Source organism: Cetorhinus maximus, chromosome 5 (assembly GCF_964194155.1).
Source record: "Cetorhinus maximus chromosome 5, sCetMax3.hap1.1, whole genome shotgun sequence".
Classification (NCBI taxonomy): domain Eukaryota; kingdom Metazoa; phylum Chordata; class Chondrichthyes; order Lamniformes; family Cetorhinidae; genus Cetorhinus; species Cetorhinus maximus.
In genome coordinates, this window is record NC_135883.1 from 169,171,978 (window position 1) to 169,192,497 (window position 20,520).

At 45.6% G+C, this 20,520-nt stretch overlaps 1 protein-coding gene across 1 annotated transcript in view; it reads right to left on the minus strand.

Annotated features, from left to right (window-relative positions):
- The window catches only part of LOC144681152 (dynein axonemal heavy chain 8-like), a 1,929,890-nt gene that overhangs the window by 18,689 nt on the left and 1,890,681 nt on the right, over positions 1 to 20,520 (minus strand). Inside the window, exon 88 of the mRNA XM_078542879.1 lies at positions 18,069 to 18,258. Within this exon, the coding sequence (XP_078399005.1) occupies positions 18,069 to 18,258 (190 nt within the window). The remainder of the gene's footprint in view (positions 1 to 18,068; positions 18,259 to 20,520) is intronic.

Consider the following 20,520-nt stretch of genomic DNA (forward strand, 5'->3'; position numbering starts at 1 on the left):
CAGCAGCTGATTGTTCCCGAGCCGCTCCCGGGCCTGCCGATCACAGTCACACATTGACCTAAAAATCCTGCCAAATTCTGAAAAGATCCCAGCGATTAGAAGCTGCAAATGTAACACCACTGTTCAAGAAAGGAGAGAGTCAGAAAGCAGGAAATTATGGTCAGTATTTTCCACTTGGCGTGAGGGCGCATGCCCAACACTCGAACATCAAATAGCACGCGAAGATGTCGGGCGAGTGTCCCGATGCCATTGCACACTCACACGATCGCCAGAATTTTTCGTTTGCCGGTCGGGCCCTCGGCGATGGGCGGGCGGCCGATTGCTGCTGAAGAAATGGGCCGCGCCGCCATTTTCCGCGGGCGGGCCAATTAAGGCCCGCCTAGCAGGTTAGTGACTCTCGTGGAGAACGGGAAAATAGTCGCAAGGGTGGGCGACCTCAGACTGCCGGTTGCAATGGGGAGCCAGCAGTCTGTATAAAGAGTGGCCAGGCAGCCTGCTTGAGCCAGTGCACCATGGCCAATTGTGGACAGAGGGAGGGAGGACCGATTGCACAGCAGCATGAGCAGGAGGAGGGGGCGGGCTGCAGGGGAGGCCAGTGGGGGGCCGCTATGCCCCCCTGATTTTCCGATGCATGCCTTGCTGTCTTCCTCCAAGAGGTGGGCATCCGTCGGCACCTTCTGTATTCCGGAGGATGGGAGGATGAAGGCCCCCCATGTCACCAGCCAGGCATGGGAGGAGGTGGGTGACGTTGTAAGCGCCCATGATGATGTGTGGCGCTCTGGCACCCAGTGCAGGCAAAGGATTCAATGATTTGCTGTGCTCTGGAAGGGTGAGTACCGTGTCTGTCTTGGCCATTTGACCTAGAAGGCAGCCTTAGCCTTTGACCTCCCCCACCATGTCTTGCTGTTGTTACTGCATTGGGCATCTGTCGCACGCTGGGTGGGCAAATGGGTACTGACCATGCTTACACCAGCCTTAGTGGTTGAGGAGAAGAAGGGTTCTCCCTGCAGCATATGTTCGTCTTTGTGGCATTTGAGTAGATTGGGGGCAACCTGCGGGGGAGGCTGCATGACACATACTCAGAACTCCAACACATGTCATATTGATGGTAACGAGATGGTGCAAGGGGAGCCTCAAGGTGTTTTGGGCAAGTGCCATCTGCTGGCATCGGCGCCGCACCTAGTTGCACCTCCTTGCCATGGGCGCTAAGAGCCATGTGATATTCAAAGTGACGGACGCCGAATGTGTCCAAGGTGGCCGTTGGGGGAGGGCGTTGGGACCAGCCGTACTATCTTCTGGGGATTGATCACCAGTAGTGTGGACAGGAGCCAGTGGAGGCCTCAGATGGGCCACTGTGGTTGGGGTGTGGCGTGCGCGTGCAGACTACATGAGCGAGCAGCCCCAATAAATCCTCTTCTCTGTTTTGCAGGCAAAAACTCACCACAATGCCCGGGAGCACCAGAGGACTGGAGGTGGGCGCGCCTTCTTGCAGTGCCTCATGCCTTTTGAAGAGCAGGCTATGGAGCTGGGCAGGAGTCAGGAGGCCAGGGCAGCCGGGGGCGGTGAGGCTGGGGTCTGGCGGGCAGGTATTTGAGGTCCACAATCCCATCCACTCTGTCTGCCCACCATCCAAACCACTGATGGTTGCTGCAATCGTTAATGCTGAAACACAGCTCATTCACAGACTGAGACACTCTGACGTGTGGGTCATACAGAAGGGACCCTCGTCCCCTTGAGGAATCCCGTCTCCACCACCTTCCAAAGTCACCTTATCTCATTTGTGACCACTATCACGATGGTCTAATATGCCATTGCCACTGCTGCACAGCCAAAGACTTATTTCATCTGAGTGGGTTTGGGATCTCCAGCACCTTTTCAGCCAGTGCACCCCACATTACTTTGTCCAAAAGGTCTTCAGCACCTCAGCTGTGAAAGTCATGGCACTCAATTTAGATAAATGCGACCACGTTACTCATCCCTGCACCAAGGGGAAATGTTGCCTTCTGCCCACCCGGCCTAATGGAATGAAGGCCAATAATGTGACCTCTCAATCTCCTGTGATCCACGGTAAATGTTGCAACTGTTTGCGATGTTTCCTCAGCCCCGCAACTATCCAGGCCAGAATGCGTCCAGGTCAGGTACCTCTGCACTCTCCCCACTCCTATGGTACATAACATGCCATGTGGCATTCCTGAGGCCATCTGACCAGCCTGTCTGCATGTGCGTTTAATGTTTGGGGCTCGTCTTGACTCCTTCCCACCTCACCAACGTTCGTCTCCTTAGGGTCTTGAAGTGTGAGCGACTTATGAGGCTGGGGGGGAAAGGGATGAAAAGTTGAACTGAGTGTACGCTAACTGATGCACTGTCCTTATTGTTAATTTCAGCATCACCACCAGAGCGACCCGCACTTCCTCAATGCAGCCCCCCCTCCACATCTGAGGGACAACATGTGCAACTTACGGCACATCATTTCAGCCAGCCAGGCACCAGCACAGACACACACACCTCGGTGAGGACTTTACCGTCGGCCATGTCCCGGGTCACAGTGGAGAGGGCACATCACAATTGCTGGAGGAGACGGTAGGGGCAGAGAGTGCCGATGGCTCCAGAAGATGGAGGGCTGCAGGGGATGAGGCACGTGCTGAGTCCAGCACTGATGACGTGCCTCTGGAGTTGTCTCCAATGGAACAGCTGCAGGAAAGGCAGCAGGAAGTGTGTTTCCATCTGGCAGGGTTGCATGAGGGAATGGTTCAGTTGCTCTCTGCGACGGAGGAGTCCAGGCAGAGCGCACGTGAAGAATCCACCCTCAGGGCAGAGCATCAGGATTCCTTCAAGGAGAGATTGGCGACTCTCATAGAGAGGGGCTTCCACCAAATGGGTCAAAATATGATTGGGTTACCCTCTGACCGGCAAGCCCTCACAGCGGTTCTGGCCACAGGTGGTGTTTCCCAAGGTGGGAGATGTTGTGGACACCAAGCGCCGGCACTCGGTGCCCATGCATCTGCGGTGAGCAGGGAGGTAGATTTGGAGCTCACGTCGGTGCAGAAGCTGCCTGCCGTCGCTGCAAGCTCCTCTCATGGTGCTCCAGATGAGGGCTGCAGCTCCTCCGCCCCTCTGCCAGTCAATCTTTCTTCCGTTGAGGCTGCGACAACTGGGGTGGTGCCAGTTCTGGAACTGGCCACTCCCTCCCTAGCGGAGCCACCACAGGCTCCACAGGCCGGAGGACGCCGGTCAAGGTCATTGAGCCCAATAGGACAACAGGGTCAGCAGGCTGTCTCTCAAGCCACTCGAAGTGATGGGGTGGCACCTAGACGTAGCACCCGAAAACATAAGCATAAGGCACCTTAGGCACTCCACGGGTATGTCACTGGTGATTTTGTGTTGCCCTTAGAATAAGGACCCATAGTTTTGTGATCGCTAACAAGTAGTGTGTGGTTTTGTTTTGGACAAAATAAAGTCCACCTTTGTAACCATGGCTGAGGGTCTTTTGTTTGTGGTGCATTTTTATTTTTCACAGATTTATCATGAGTGTTTGAGTGGACATTGATGTTTCTGTATTAAGCCCTTATTTGCAGCTGAACAGGTGGAAGATGTGGCACCTAAGTGCCACGTGTGGAAGTTCCAGGCAATGCTGTTCCTGCTGATCCATGCGTGTGGAGTTAGCTGAAGGTTCTTTGGATTAAATTGTCATGGGTGTCCCTGCCTCCTTGGTGTAAATGCGGGTCATCGTTCTGCCCCTCATCATTGCCCTGTGCTTCCTCATCTGCTGAGGCACTGCTGGATTCATCATGTGCAGCCTCATCCAGGGTGTTAAGGTCTTCATCGTCAACTGCATCCCCCCTTTCCAGTGCAAGATTGTGCAGGGCGCAGCAGACTACCACTATCAGAGAGACGCGATCTGGGGGGTACTGGAGTGCACCCCCTGAGCGGTCCAGGCAACGGAAGCGCACCTTGAGAAGACCGATGGCTCTCTCCACCACAGCCCTTGTGGTGCCCTGGCTCCTATTGTACCGATGCTCAGCTTCTGTTCTTGGACAGCATAGAGGCGTCATGAGCCACCTTCGCAGGGGATAGCCCTTGTCACCCAGCAGCCAACCACCCAGCTGAGCCGGAGCACTGAAGAGCCCCAGCTCCTGGGAGCTGCCTGGTTACCTTGCACAGACTTGTAGAATCAGCATCCTGTGATCACACACTATCTGCACGTTCAAGGAATGGAAACCCTTCCTGTTGACAAAGGCACCGGGCTCACCTGCTGGCGCCTTGGTGGCCACACGTGTGCAATCTATAGTATCCTGGACATGGGGGAAGCCAGCAATGGCCGCGAAGCCTCTGGCTCGCTGTGCCTGACTTGCCTGGTCGCAGCGGAAGTGGATGAAGGTGGATACCCGTCTGAACAGAGCGTCTGTAACCTGCTTGACACAAGTGTGGACAGCTGATTGGGAGACGCCGCAAAGATTACCCACCGAACCCTGCTAGGAGCCAGGGGCATAGAAGTGGAGGGCAACTGTGAGCTTCAGAGTCGCTGGCATAGGGTGTCTACCCACACAGTTAGGGGAGATCTCAGGGTCAATCATCTGACAGATATAGTTGACTGTCTCCCTTGAGAGTCGGAGCCTCCTTCGGCACTGCACCTCAGTCATATTGAGGTAGCTGCTTCACCGCCTGTATATCCTGGTAGCAGGATAGAATGTGTCTTCTGCGCCTTGCACCTTGAACAACCTCTTGGCCCTGCGCCCCTTGTGCCTGCGCCTGGCCTCCCAAAGGTGGCTCCCCTGGAGGCTGATTGTCCAGTCCTGGCCTCCTCCTTATTCTATCCCTCCTTTCCTCCTCAGGGGAGCTGCCTCCAGTGGAGAGGTCAGAACCCATACCCAGGCTAAATGGAGGCCTCCGGAAAGCTGCAGGCCTGAAAAAGATTGCTGTCTGCAGACTGGTTTCAAAGTACACAAGAAGCTCTTGGAAATCAATGAGAACTGCTAACAATCACACAGGCAACTTTTAAACATTTTCATCAATTATAATGTCGTCAAAAACATGAACAACCCCTTTGAGTCCACATATCCTGACATTGCAAAAGTTTTCTTAATCTCCTACCCGCTTTCCCGTTGGGCCCGTGCGCCGACCTGAAGTTCGCACGGGCCCCTCAAAATCGTACACAATTGGCAAGTTAAGGGGCTTAATGAGCCCTTCAATTAATGGCAGGTGAACTGAGCGCACCTGCCCACCGAAATATCGCGATGGCGTGCGCTGATGTCAGCACACTCACGCGACGTCAGCGCGCGTCATTTTACGCGCTGATGTGCGGGCTACGCCATCCACACGTCAGCCGGAAAATTCTGGCCTATATTTCGGTTGGCGGGCGCATGTGAGAGTTGGCAGCACTCACACCGACAATTGGGAGGCCTATTAAGGCCATTAAGTAGCAACTAATGGCGATTTTTTACTGCCCGTCCAATGTTAAGGTTGATGGGTGGACGAATCTGCCAGACGGACTTTGCCTTTTTGATGAAACTTCCCCCAAGGGTGGGATGAGGTTTCTGCTATTAATTAAAAAAATGTTTGGACAGAATTTTCATCATGTATAGTTTCAAGTGAATGAATCTGATGTGTGGACATTTTTTTCTGTAGTTTCAAATCTTTATTGGTTGGTTTTAAATTCTTCAGCTCCCTGAGGCAGCTCTCTGCCTTCTGGGAGCTTTCATTCTGCTCTCCCCTGTGCCTGTGCTGGCTTCAGCATCGCCCTCACCCTGCCCCTACCCCGGTAGCCCTCAGCCTTTCAGCACGTGTTTCACGCTGGCTGGCCGTTAATCAGGCAGAGTCAACATGCTTATGTGAAAGGGAATTTGTGTTTGGCAAATTTGTTAGAGTTGTTTCAGAATGTAGCAAGTAGAGTACTTGGATTCCCAAAAAGCATTCAATAAGGTACCACATGAAAGGTTTTTATTTTGTTATTCATTCATGGGATGTGGGCTTCGCTGGCTGGGCCAGCATTTATTGCCCACCCCTAATTGCCCTTGAGAAGGATGTGGTGAGCTGCCTTCTTGAACTGCTGCAATCCATGTGGTGTAGGTATACCCACAGTGCTGTTAGGGATGGAGTTCCAGGATTTTGACCTCATGGTGTTGGGGGTGATATATTACCATGGACAGAGAATTGACTAAAAGGAAACAGAAAATCAGGATAATTGGGTCATTTTCAGGTTGGCAAACTGTAACTGGGTGGGTGCCTCAGGGAACAGTTCTGGGGCCTCAACAATTAAAGATCTACATTATTGCCTTGGCTGAGGGGACTGACTGCATTATAGCCAGATTTGCTGGTGATACTGTTGGGGGAGTACAGTAAGAATTTATTGAAAGGGAATTACTTAAAAACCCAGCCAGTCAGTGCCATCAAGTACATTAACAGTTAAAGGTTACCAGATGAACTTTGCACACCCTTAGAGCATGTGATCACCAGAAAGGCCCTGGAAGCCAGACTGGAGACAGAGAAAAAAACAAGATAGATTAAATGTGCTCTTCAATGGATAAGGAAAGGACAGATAGGGGATGAAGGTTCTGCCTGGGTGAAGGGGGGTGTATGTACCTGGCATGTAAGCCTATATGCTGACAAGATTGGAATCTGAAAAATGTTCTTGTACGTGATCAGTGATGTATAAATAAGCTGTATACTTGTAATTTGGTAGAGTGCTACCTCAGACTGCTTTGAGGTGGTTATCTCCTTGCAATTGCTCGAATAAACAATCATGACCTGTACCTGAACCTCCTGTGGTTCGTTTGGTCAAAGATACCACAACAATTGGCATAGTCGGCAGGATACTTCGATCAGAGCTCTGCAAAGTGGGTGAGTATACTTTATTTACCACCCGTAGTTAGTGCAGTAAGCCTGGTCAAGTATCAAAAGAATTGGGAGGAGGATTCAGGACAGGAGGCGCCGGGATAGGAGGTGGAGCCATGCTGATGAGCTAGCGGTTTGAAAGAAAACCATAGCAGAAGCTGCGCAGGGAGGCCTGACCCCTGTTTAGAGAAACAGGAGACGGAGCTGTGCTGGCAGGCTACGGTTTGAAATAAAACCATAGCCAAAGCTGTGCAGAGAGGCCAGAACCTTGGGGAAACAAATAGACTGCAAGTAACTAAGTTGTCAGAGCCATGTGAATTAACTGTGCAGAGACAGACAGAATAGAATGCCATCAGGAAAACAGGAAAGTGCGATGGAACTTGACTGGGGAGCTGCGGACTCCATCACAATGTTCATAGCAGAACAACAGAGAATGGGAATATATGGAAAGATGATTGGGACCCGAAAGGTCTCCTACTGATTATTTGTACCTTAAAAAAAAAATTGATCTCAGTTACAAGAGCTGCTTGTGCTGAAGAGAGAGAGAGAGAGAAAGGGAGTCCCCATAGGGGGTTAATGAGCAGTGACAGGCAGCAGCAGAGGAAATGTGAGCTTCAGTCAGTTTGATTGTCCCTATAGGTGGAGCCTTCAAGATCCCTTTATTCCCCCCACTGCTACTTGAAGTTTTGTTTAGAGTATGAGAGTTTAAAGTCGTTAAGTTCAATGTTTTGGGGGTATAAATATATAACTTTATATATGTGTTTGTTTGTGTGCAAGGAAGCATTTGTATGTGAGCTTTAATGTGTTTTCTTCCCGAAATTGTCATTTGTGTGTGTAGTTCAGCACTTTAGAGTCGAAAGCACCATATTAGGTTAAAGGAAAAGTATACTCAAACATTCCAAAGTTTTGAGTATAAGGTTTGAGTTGAGATTTCTGGCAAAATTACAAATTGAAGGTATTGTAAAGATAAAACAGGGTTTGCCTTTGATTGAGATGAACCAACCATTGTACCACCCCCTTGCAACTAGTATCACCAGCTTCCAAGCTGATTGGGATTGATACCTACGAATTACATTAGCTCATACGAGTTGGTGTTCTAAAATACTGAGGAAAAAAAATTACCTGAAATTCAAAAGAGTTCTAGGAAAACCAAAAGATGTAAACACGCGGTCTAGGTGGTTCCAATGGATTAAAAGGGGTTTCTTTTGAAGAAATGAGTTAAATACGAAAGGGAATCTGCATCCCAACAGTACTGTTATTTGAATTTGGGACAATCTTGAGATCTAAAGTGCAGTGTAATTTAGAAGGATACTTTTGAATAACTAGGATGCTACCCAAGTTAAAGAATGTGTCGATAAACATATGGGACCTTTAATCTGGATACAAATCAATACACATAAGAAAGAGGTAGTTCAATTTTGATAGTGTAAATTACAGTTCTTACAAAGTTTAAAAAATGACAGTTTGGTTCCTGATAAAGTTCTCAAAAGGGAATTTTTATTTTAAAAAGGTTTGACAACAGTTGACTCTAATTCAAATGCTGCAAGTTTTTTGTAATTGCTAGTCTGTTCCCAAGATATAAAGTTAAGCTCAAGACCTTGACAAAGTTTGGCAGAAATCCAATTTTTGGCCAAGTTAATGAATCTGGGAAAATTCTGAAAAAAAGAGTCAGACATAATTTAGTGGGTTACTTTTGAGACAATACAATGTTGTTTGAGAAGAAGATAAGGAAACAAAACATGTCAGTGTCTGATTTCTGTTTTAAAACTGTTATGAGAATACTTTATTGGACTGTAAATCTCTCGGGACAACCTGAAAAGGTAAGATGGTAGCTATTGATTGTGTAAAATGGTATGAGGAAGTGAGGCAGAGAGAGAGAGAGACAGACAGAGAGCAAGAGACAGAGAGAGAGAGAGACTGAGAGACAGACAGAGAGAGAGAGAGAGAGAGTGAAGCAATTTGTCCGGGAGCTGTGCAGGCAGCTTCATGGGCTAAGGCAGGAGGCTAGGGATCAGCAGATCATATGGGACTTAGAAGTAGAAGTTAGGTCAGAGCAAGCCGAAGTGCCTGCCATAGGGGAGAAGGTAATGGTAAAGTTGCTCCCGAAAAACCTGAGTTTGCACCCAAATGGGTGAGACCATATGAGGTAATCATGACCAGTGATACACGCGCGTATGTGGACATTAGGGGAAAGGGGCGCTGGAAGCGTTGGTCACAACTGAAGCATTTCTTAACTGATTCCATTCACAGAACTGATCTCAACAACCGACCGCTGATGACTGGGACAGTTACCTGCTTAAGTTCACAGAATGTTAACTGCAATGCCAAGGTTCGTGGGCACGGCGATACTGGCACCAAGGTTGGGTACCATCACGTCTCGTGGTACAGCACAGTCAGTACTGAATACAACACACAACGGGGAATGCTAAATGTAATAGTAGAAGAACAAGTGATTTTGAATTGTAGCAAGGGTTTGCTTCAGATCGGGCGCGGAAGTGTCAGGAATATGACACATACAGGGACATCAATGGTTAATTCTATTGACCTGGCAACTGTTGACCAGAAGGTCCGGACCTTGAGCTCCAAGCTTAGGAAAATTTTAGAACGGGAACAGGGAATTCACAACACCCTATTAAGTACAGACCAGGGCATGACACGGTTAATCCAAAACCTGGCTACCATGCTCAAAAGTCATGTGAGGACTATCAGTAAACTGATCGGGATAGGGAAAAATATTTCAGATGAAGCAAGCAGGAATGATATTTGCAACACCTATGGATCCTGGGCACTGGAACAAACCCGAGATAATTTAAGACAAATTAATGAATGGGTGGTTCCATTATGGGTAACTAATGAACATTCATTTAATCTTTCGCGACATAAGGATCATGACGACTGGTTGCCAGCTCAGAGGTTTAACATGTATATAGAATGGATGTTGAATGTATAGTGAATTATAATATGCTAATAGGCATTGTCTTAGTGATACCTGTTATACCTATGTCAACACCCGGCAGAACATTATATGGAGTAGAATATATTGGGGTGATACGGGGGGATTACTATATTAGGTGCCATGACATTCTGCCATATGCAGTAGATATAGAAGGGAACATAGTTAGCACCACATTAGAAAGATGTAGTATTGAGACCACCGCAGTAGTATGCGCACATCCAATATATGAGACGGAAGGAGCAAGGTGTGGATTTAAAGCAGCAACAAATTGTACAATGGAAACTATATGAGCTGCAAAAGAGCCGACCCATGTTGCACATATGGGGAATGGGAGATATTGTATTACCACATGGCAGCAAAAGATCCAGTACGAGAGCAACCGGATGTACCCCATCCACAATCATTCAGTGTGCCTACACCCGCAAGTGCCAGCAAGGGTGGGTAAGGTGGAACTGGTCAAAATACACAAGAGAGGAGCGGCTACTATTCAGGTCATGGAAAGCCTTACACAGTAAACCTGACACAATATTTGAACCAGTTCTTCTATGAAATTCCCTAATTACCAGAGCACCTAACCGTGATTCGGGGACAGGCTCAGCAGATATATAGAATTTACTATAGACTGCAGCAACAGGTTAGAGCCTTAAAAGAGGACATCGAGCAAAGAGATTCCTCCACATGGTGGGAGGATCTGTGGAATTGGGGCTCAAATGTACAAATACACCCATGGATTCGGATTATCTCCCATGTCCTGGTTGTGATTCAGCTGATATTCGTTACATATTTAACATACTTGATTCATCATACCCGAAGGTCACAAAAGAGGTGGTGCTGGGGGAGTTTTAACAGGTGGAGAAGAGGTTTAGCAAGTCAGAGGTCTGAATTGAAGGGCCAAGCGATACAGATGGTCTGACCTAGCACCTTTACAATCCAAAGCTGGATACCTGGCCAGTATCAATGGGTGGCGGTACGTAAAGAGATGGACAGTACCACTGTAGTTGGCTACCTTGGGCTAGGACAAGGGCCAAAAGGGGGGACTGTTCAGGGGAATACAGTAAGAATTTATTGAAAGGGAATTACTTAAAAACCCAGCCAGTCAGTGCCATTAAGTACATTAACAGTTAAAGGTTACCAGATGAACATTGCACACCCTTAGGGCTTGCAATCACCAGAAAGGCCCTGGGAGCCAGACAGGAGACAGAAAAAAACAAGATAGATTAAGTGTGCTCATCAACGGATAAGGAAAGGACAGATGGTCGCAGCTTAAATAGGGGGAGAAGGCTCTGCTTGGGTGAAGGGGGGTGTATGCACCTAGAATGTTAACCTATATGCTGACAAGATTGGAATCTGAACAATGTTCTCCATGTGATCAGTGATGTAAAAATAAGCTGCATACCTGTAATTTGGTAAAGTGCTACCTCAAGCTGCTTTGAGGTGGTTCTCACCTTGCAATTGCTCGAATAAACGATTGTGACCTGTACCTGAGTCTCGTGTGGTTGGTTTGTCAAAGATACCACAACAATACAAAGATAGGGAGGAGAGCAAGTTGTGACGAGGACATGAAGAATCTGAAAAGGGATGTACATAAGGTTAAGTGAATGGGGAAAATGTAACAGGTAGAGTATAATTTGGGAAAATTGAAGGTTGTCCACTTTGGTAGGAAGAATAGAAAATAAATTTATTTAAGTTGCATGAGACTGCAGAATGCTGAGGTACAAAAGGATTGGGTGTCCCAATCACAAAAAGATAGCATGCAGGTACAGCAAGAAATTAGGAAGGCAAATGGATATTGGCTTTTATTGCAAGAGGATTGGAATACAGCAATAATTAAGTTTTGCTACAATTGTAGAGGGTGTTGGTGAGGCCATATCTCGAATACTGTGCGCAATTTTGGTCTCCATATTTAAGGAAGGATACACTTGCATTGGAGGCTGTCCAGTGCAGGTTCAGTAAATTGGTCCCTGAGATGAAGGGGTTGTCCTATGATGAGAGGATGAGTAAATCGAGTTTATATTCTCTGGAGTTTCGAAGAAATAGTGGTGATCTCATTGAAACATACAAAACCCTGAAAGGGCTTGATAGGATAGATTCTGAGAGATTGTTTCCACTGGTCTGGGAATCAAAAACACAGGGGCACATTTTCAGGATAAGGGGGTAATCATTTAGGGCTGAGGAGAAATTACTTCATTCAAAGGGTTGTGAATATTTGAAATTCTGTAACCCAGCGGGCTGTGAATGCACCATCATTGTCCACATTTTAAGGCTGGGATAGAGAAATTTTTGGTCTCTCAGGGAATCAAAGGACATGAGGATCATCTGGGAATGTGGGTTTGAAGCCCAAGATCAACTTTGATTGTTCTGAATGGTTGAGCAGGATTGACAGGCCATATGGTCTACTCTTGTTCCTATTTCTTGTGTTCTTGTATGCCTTACAGATAATGTGCCAGACACCTCCATCACCATCTCTGATATGTCTGCCCCACTGACTGGACATACCCACCAGAGGTGGCGGCACTCTTGTATACAGTTGGGAGGGAGTTGCCCCAGGATTCTTCAAAATTGAATCTCGATACCATGAAATCTCATGGCATCAGGTCAAAGATGTGCAAGGAAACCTCCTGCTGATTATCACGTGTCGCCCCCCCACTCAGCTGATGAGTCAGCTCCATGTTGAACATCAATTGAATCACAGAATTTTAATGGCACAGAAGGAGGCCATTCAGCCTATTGTGCCTGCACCGGCTTTCCAAATGAGCATTATGCCCTAGTACCACTCGCTGTGTGAAGGAGTTTTTTCTCACATCACGTTAACTTCTTTTGCAAATCGCTTTAAATCTGTGCCCTCTCGTTCTTGATCCTTTTACGAGTGGGAACAGCTTCTCCCTATCTACTCTGTCCAGCCCCCTCATGATTTTGAACATCTCTATCAAATCACCTCTTAGCCTTCTACTCTCCAAGGAGAACAGTCCCGACCTCTCCAATCTATCTTTGTCGCTGAAGTTTCTCATCCCTGGAACCATTCTTGTAAACCTCTTCTGAACTCTCTCCAATGTGTTCACATCTTTCCTATAATATGGTGCCCAGAACTGTACATAATATTCCAGCTGAGGTCTAACGAGCATCTTATATAAATTCAGCACAATCTCCTTGCTCTTGTACTCTATGCCCCTATTAATAAAGCCCATGATACTATTTGCATTATTAACTGCTCTCTCTACCTGTCCTGCCACCTTCAATGATCTATGCACATATATACCCAGATCTTTCTGGTCCTGCATCCCCTTCAAAATTTCACCCCTTATTTTATATTGTCTGTCCATGTTCTTCCTACAAAAATGCATCACTTCACACTTCTCTGCATTGAACTTCATCTGCCACCTATCTGCCCACTCCACCAACTTGTCTATGTCCTTTTGAAGTTCCACACCGCCCTCCTTGCAGTTCACAACACTCCCAAGCTTTGTACCCACAGTACTTATAGGAAAGGAGTTCCTGGATTTTGACCCAGTGACAGTGAAGGAACGGTGACATATTTCCAAGTCAGGATGGTGAGTGGCTTGGACTTCCAGGTGGTGGTGTTCCCTTGATGACCTTAACTAGGCTTCAGATATGAAGGGCTCAGGGGAAAGGAATGCAAAGTAATGTTGACTGTTCCTCTAGGATCCTGCATCATTATATTTGTGAATTGTGCCATTCCCATGTGTAGAATGCTGCAACAGCTACTCACTCTGCTTCTTTAATGTTCATGTATACTCACTGATGTTTCTCATCCATCAGATGGATCATCATCCAGACCAACTGAAGATCCAGAGGGTCAATCACATCTCAGATTCTGCAGCATAACACCCTCGCACCGCACCTCACATATCTCAGGCACTAGCAACTTGGTGGGGTTGAGCACATCCGTAGATACAGGAGCACAGACTGGAGGAACCATTTCACATTCACCTGAGCAGTTGTCAGAAACTGAGAGTTTCCAGGCCTCTGACAGCTGGAGGAGCAATGGAGACCAAAAAGATGCTGAACCCCGGACAGATGATAAGCCTCTGGAGTCATCCATCAGGGGATAAATGCTGGATGTCCAGCAAGAGGTATGTAGGGGTCTGGTGGAGCTTCCAGAGACTATGTGTTCCCTGGTCATGCAATCGAGGAGTCCATGTGTAGCATGAGTGCTGGATCACTCTTTCCACAGCATCTTCCTCAAGAGATTGGTAATTCTCATGGAGACCCAGCTCAAGCAGCTCAATCAAGGGCTTCTGCAGTTGAATTCAGAACTGCAAGCCCACATTGGCAGTGGCCTCAGCAGGGCATTGCCAATGTAAGAGACAGATAATGCACCTGGTGTCTCTGCTAGTTTCTCATCCATCCATGGTGAGCAGGGAGGTTTAAGCAAAACTCATGTTGGTGGATGAACAACAGCTATCTGTGTTCTAATAAGCCTTCAAGGGAAATCAGCATTACATCACTAGAAGGGAAGTGTGTCATGTGATCCAGTCTTAGTTTCACTTTTCCTTTGAGCAGAGCACACACACAGCTCTAATGTCTTCAAGCTTTATACTTATGTATAACTTCTCATGTGCTGAGTCTTAATACATTAATCCACAATGTGATTATCTAATCCCTCTTGAGTGATTGGTACATGACGTCTTGTACAGTAAACAAACCCACAGTATTATATCATTATAATAACATGGCATGGTAATCAGTGGTGATAAGACAGGTGGAAGCAAGATTAAATACAGGTATGACATGGTGAACAGCCTTCAGTGGTGCTACAATCAAACCTTGACATTTTGGTCAGGCCGCAACAAAGCTGCGGTGTCAGAGTGTTGAGAACACAGCATGCTGACTGCGCAGAAAAGCTTGGGAGACACAGCACTGAGCAAGTGCTCAAGTACAGCGCTGGTAAGCATGACAAATCCCTTGTGGTGAGGTTGTAGTGCATCGCCTGTTCGCGAGTGGGAAATCGTGTGCAGAAGACCAACACAGGGAAAGGCAAGTGACCAGGGTGTGGACTAGATTGATAGTAAGCAAGGGAGAGTCAAACAAAAGAAAAGTAATAAAAATCAGGCCAGAAAAGGTTGTAACTATAATGGGCGGCTCCAGGAGTTGCTGAACCCTCAAAGGAGTTTAGTTAGCAAAGTTAAAGCACATGGGATAGGACGTAATATACTGGCATGGATTAAGGATTGGTTAACAGGCAGAAAACAGAGGGTACGAATAAACGGGTCATCTCGCGTTGGCAGGCTGTGACTAGCAGGGTACCACAAGCATCAGTGCTTGAGCCCCAGCTGTTTACAATATATATCAATGATTTCGAATTGGGGACTAAATGTAATATTTTCAAGTTGGCAGTTAAAACAAAGCTAGGTGGGAATATGTGTTGTGAAGAAGATGCAAACTGTCTTCAAGGGGATTTGGATAGACTTAGCGAGTGGGCAAGAACATGGCAGATGGAACATAACATGTAAAAATGTGTGCTTATCCACTTTGGCAGGAAGAACAGATGCGCAGAGTATTTCTTAAATGGTAACGGATTTGAAAGTATAGATGTTCAAAGGGGTCTGGATGTCCTCATCAATAAGCGAATGAAAACTAACATGCAGATGCAGCAAGCAATTAGGAAGGGTAATGGTATGTTAGCCTTTATCGTAAGAAGGTTTAAGTACAGGAGTAGTGAAGTCTTGCTTCAATTGCATAGAACCTTGGTTAGACCGCACCTGGAGAACTGTGTGCAGTTTTGGTCCCCTTACCTCAGATATTACAAGGATATTATTGCCATAGAGGGAGTGCAACGAAGGTTCACCAGACTTGTTCCTGGGATGGTGGGACTGTCCTACGAAGAGAGATTGGGGAAACTGGGGCTGCATTCTCTAGAGTTTCGAAGAATGAGAGGTGATCTCATTGAAACCTACAAAATACTTAAGGGAATAGACAGGGTAGATGCAGGTAAGATGTTTCCCCTGTTGGGAAGTCTAGAACCAAGGGACACAATTTCTAAATAAGGGAGAAGCCACTTAGGACTGAAATTAGAAGAAATATTTTTACTCAGAGGGTTGTGAATCTTTGAAATTCTCTACCCCAGAGGACTGTGGAAGCTCAGTCATTGAGTATGTTTAAAGCAGAGATTAACAGATTTCTAAATACCAGTGACATAAAGGTATATGGGGATAGTGTGGGGGAAAAGGCATTGAAGTGGTTGATCAGGCATGATCGTATTGAATGGAGGAGCAGGCTCGATGGGCTGAATGGCCTACTCCTGTTCCTATATTCTTAACAATAAATCTATTAAGAATGAAAGATGCTATTACTTTGTGGTGCACTCCCGCCACAACTCGTCTTTGAGGGCGGAGCTTCAGAAAAGCACAGGAAAGCGGCTACAGCGACACTCATCCCAGGTACTACAGAAGGAAGAAATGAACATAGGAACTCAGGAAAAGGAATAGGCCATTCAGACCATCGAGCCTGCTCCACCATTCAATTAAATCATGGCTGATCATCTACCTCAAAGCACTTTCCAACATTATCTCTATGTCCCTTGATGTCAGTCTCCAGAAACCTATCGATTTCTGTCATGAACATGCTCAATTACTGAGCTTCCACAGTCTTCTGAGGTGGAGGATTCCAAAGATTCACCACCCTATGAGTGAAGAAATTCCTCTTTATCTCAATCTTAAATGGCCCTTATTCTAAGATTATGTCCCCTGGTTCTTGACTCACCAGTACATCCATCCTGTAAGAATTTTGTATGTTTCCTTCTTACGTTTTATTTCAATCCAAAAATTATGTTGCTCACCTATCATTCATTATGTTCCTTTTTTCTACTGCCATTTTGTCGTCTCTAATTGGTCCAGCTACCCCACCCCAACTTGTTTGTTCCCTATCCTTTCTGATTATGCAATGAGGTTTCTCATTGTTTAGTTAGCAGTCCTGTTCTTTATGTAGCCATATTCCTCCAACATGCATTCTATAGATTATTGCCCATGGTTCTCCCATTTTATTTTGAATGTTATATATATCGCTGTACAGGCAACTTAGTCACAAATTAGTTCAGCTCAGTTGCAAGCAGTTGGGTTAGATTTGAATGTCTTCACATTACACTGGATTTACAGGCAGCTGCAATGATCTGTCTCTGTCCTTGCCCACCTACACTATTCCCTAGTAACTCACTGCAAGTTCATGGAACACATCAACTTTCTACTCAGCATATTCCAGCAGTGTGGTCTTAACATTGATTTCGACAACTTCAGGAAGGGAATGAGTGGATGTGAATACACCCATTGGTACACTATTAGCATATATGATATGTATTTCTCATTTTGCCGTGCTTTTTTCTTCCACCAGAGTCCTAGGCCACAGGAGTCTGCTCTGTTTTATCAGGATTTCATACTTTCTCCTTTCCAACTTAACTAAACTGCCTTAACTATTCACACAGTCTCTGATCTCACAAATGTGTTTTATTTTCCTTATTTCCCTCATCATGCATTATTTGTCACTCTCATGCCAATCAGTTAACTATCTCCTGTCCTCCACTGACCACTTGACAGCTTGTCTTTTTTCTTGCGTATTATTGATGTCAATCTTGAGAGCTCAAATTATCCAAGTGGTCTCCTTTTGGGGCAGAGAATTTCAGGTTTCTATTCTCCTTTGTGTTTAAAAGTTCTTCCTGATTTCCCTCGTAATGACCTAACATTCATTTTAAGATTGTTTCCCCTTGTTTTTAATTCCTGATGAAAGATTCTCTATATTTACCACAGCAAATGCTTTTAACATGTCATATACCTCAATCAGTTGATCCTTAATCTCCTATACTTAAGCCAATTCTAAGCAACCTGTCCTCATAATTTAACGCTCTAGTCCCAGTATCCCTGGTGAATCCGAACTGTATCCCCTGCAAGACTAGTATATCCTTCCCAAGATGTGGTGTCCAAAACTGAGCACAGTGCTGCAGATAAAGTGAGGATTTTTTTTCTGTTCTTTTGAAGAACAGAATTTTACACATACACACTCATATTGATGCTAATATTCACAGCTGTTAAGAATTATTTTAAAGAAAGGAATAATTTTGTTAATTATAATGATTTGTATAAATGCACTTTTAAGAGTAGATCCTGATGGTGAGATTCTGTTACTAAATGGAAGTTATATTTCCAAAGATGGTGGCAAACTGAATTAATCTGTGATTGTAATTTGCAATCAGTAAATGATGCAAAGTATCACAAAATAGTAATGTTTCATGTTCAGTACCATCACATACTGCTCTTTAGATTACATTACCTACCCTGGGGATTAAAGAACCCTGTCATCCAAAATACATTGGGCCTGCCCTCAAATATCCAAGAAGAAAATTGTGCATTTCTCTCTAGAAACTCTGTGAACCAAAATCCCAATGTGGAAGAATCCCAGGAAATCCTCTTCCACATCACAGGAACACGAGCATTGTACATGTTATCCAAGGCATCTGTTAAATTCTGTAATGGAAAAGAGAGTGAGCATTACACTTCAGAAAGAATCCTGGACTCACCCAAGCACAGGCAAATGATCTGAAATAATATAATAGGCAATATATTGTTATGACCAGGTTAGAAGGGTTGAACTGATTCCACTCCTTGTCCCAATCCTGATTTGGTTATAACAGATCACATCAAAATGCTGCAGATGCTGGAAATCTGAAATAAAAGCAGAAAATGCTGGAAAAACTCAGCAGGACTGACAGCATCTGTGGAGAGAGAAACGGAGTTAACATTTCGAGTCTGTATGACCCTTCTCTGAAGAAGGGTCATACGGACTTGAAACATTAACATTGGTTATAACAGAGTTTGAATTTAAAAGGGAAGTGATATTGCCAACTCAATATACATACTTAACTGCATATTGCTCAGTGCAAGAAATAAGCTAGCCAGGTTCCTTAAGCAAAGAGTTATTTTTTTTGCTAAAACTCACTCAGGTAAAGATGCAGAAATTATTAACAAATATATCTGACTTCCAACTAATGCAAAATATATACACGGATACACACACAAACCCCTGCACCTTGGTTTGCAGCAATGAAATCTTCTGGTGGGTTTGCAAACCACAAACAGCTCAGCTTTGATGAGAGAGGTTTCGTAAGAAAGAGAAAGGGGGTAAGGCTGTGGCCCCTTCTACCCCAGTGGCAGTCTCCCTGTTAGTTCAAATCCAGTATATTTTACACATAAGAGCTGAGTCAAATGACCTCTCTCTGATTTCAGTCTGTGCTTATCTTAGCCATTGTCTCTGAGGGCTCTGTAGACTCTGTGTCCTTTGCAAGCAGCTTGTGTCCTTCACAATTGCAAAAGAGTAGTTGCTGTAGGCTAGTGTCCTTTGATTAGCAAAAGCGTTCTTTTCAAAAAGTTCAATATTATATATATGTGAGTGTGTGTGTATGCATATATATATATATAAAATCTAGCTGATGACATTATAAAATAATATGACAGCAAATGACATTATATACTAATATTCCATATAACACATCTTCATAACAATTTCCATATTTCTTTTATAAACATAAAATGAAACAGAAATGCAAATACTGGAAAACTGAAACAAAAAAAAAGTTGGGCAGATCCATCAGCACAGACGCAAGGAAGACAGCTTATTTCAGGTAAAAAACATTGCTTTTCAACTGCTGATTGATCTGTGTATTTCCAGCAGATTCTGACTTATTTTAAATATTTTGTGCTTCTGACAGAGTGGATGGAATCTAAGGTAAAGGCTAAATACTGCCGATGCTGGAAATTTGAAACAAAAACAAGAAAATGCTGGAAAAACTCAGCAGGTCTGACAGCATCTGTGGAGAGAAAAACAGAGTTAATGTTTTGAGTCCGTATGACTCTTCATCAGAGCTAAATCTTGTGTCACATAAGAGCTGAGTCAATCTTCTGTCCTTCTCCCATGGCAATTTAAGTGGCAGGGGTGCGTCAGGTGGGCGGGTGGTGGAGGTGGCCACCCTCCCACCTCCACCCTGAGTAATCTAAGGTGGGAAGGCCTTCAAGACCCATCTAAGCACTTCACTGCTGGTATTAACCCAGTAGGGGGGGGGGGGGGCTCACCATGTGGGGAACATGACAACAAACTCTGGTGTGTTTGCTTGCGTGCTTCTGTGGTCCAAGGCACTCAGTGCCTGATCCGGGGATTTGGCATCGGGAAGGAGGGAGAGGCCCACTGAAAACTAGCCCCCTGCTCTTGCCAACACCTCCCCACTACTCTGTGACTCCCACCCCCAAACCCACTGCCTGTATCCCTACTCAAGCTAAGGCTTCGTGTGGGCATAATACCGGCAGCAGTCACCGTCTCTTCTACGATGCTGCCGAGTACAGAATACCTGCTGACTTCTGATTGGCCAGTAGTTCCCAGTGGGTGGGACTTCCACCCCTGGGGTCCTTGATTCCCAGAGAAGACCTGTCACTGGCCTGTCAAGTGCCTGAGTGGAACAAGATGCGGAGGGCCTCGGAAAGAGGTGACATGGGGCCTTGCCTGCTCTCCAGCCAGCAGCTGAGACTCTCTTTGCTTCCACAAGAATCTGCCAAGAGATTTTCATAAGTTTACTCCTTGTAAAATAAACACATTGCTGAGAGATGTAATTAGTAGGAAGATACAAACCAGGCAAACAGAAACTAGAAACGGTTTCTGGATCTATATTGTCATTGACATTGGGCAGAATCTCCCCTTCCCACAATCAGCAGAATTACTGGTGGGTGGGGGCGTAAGTA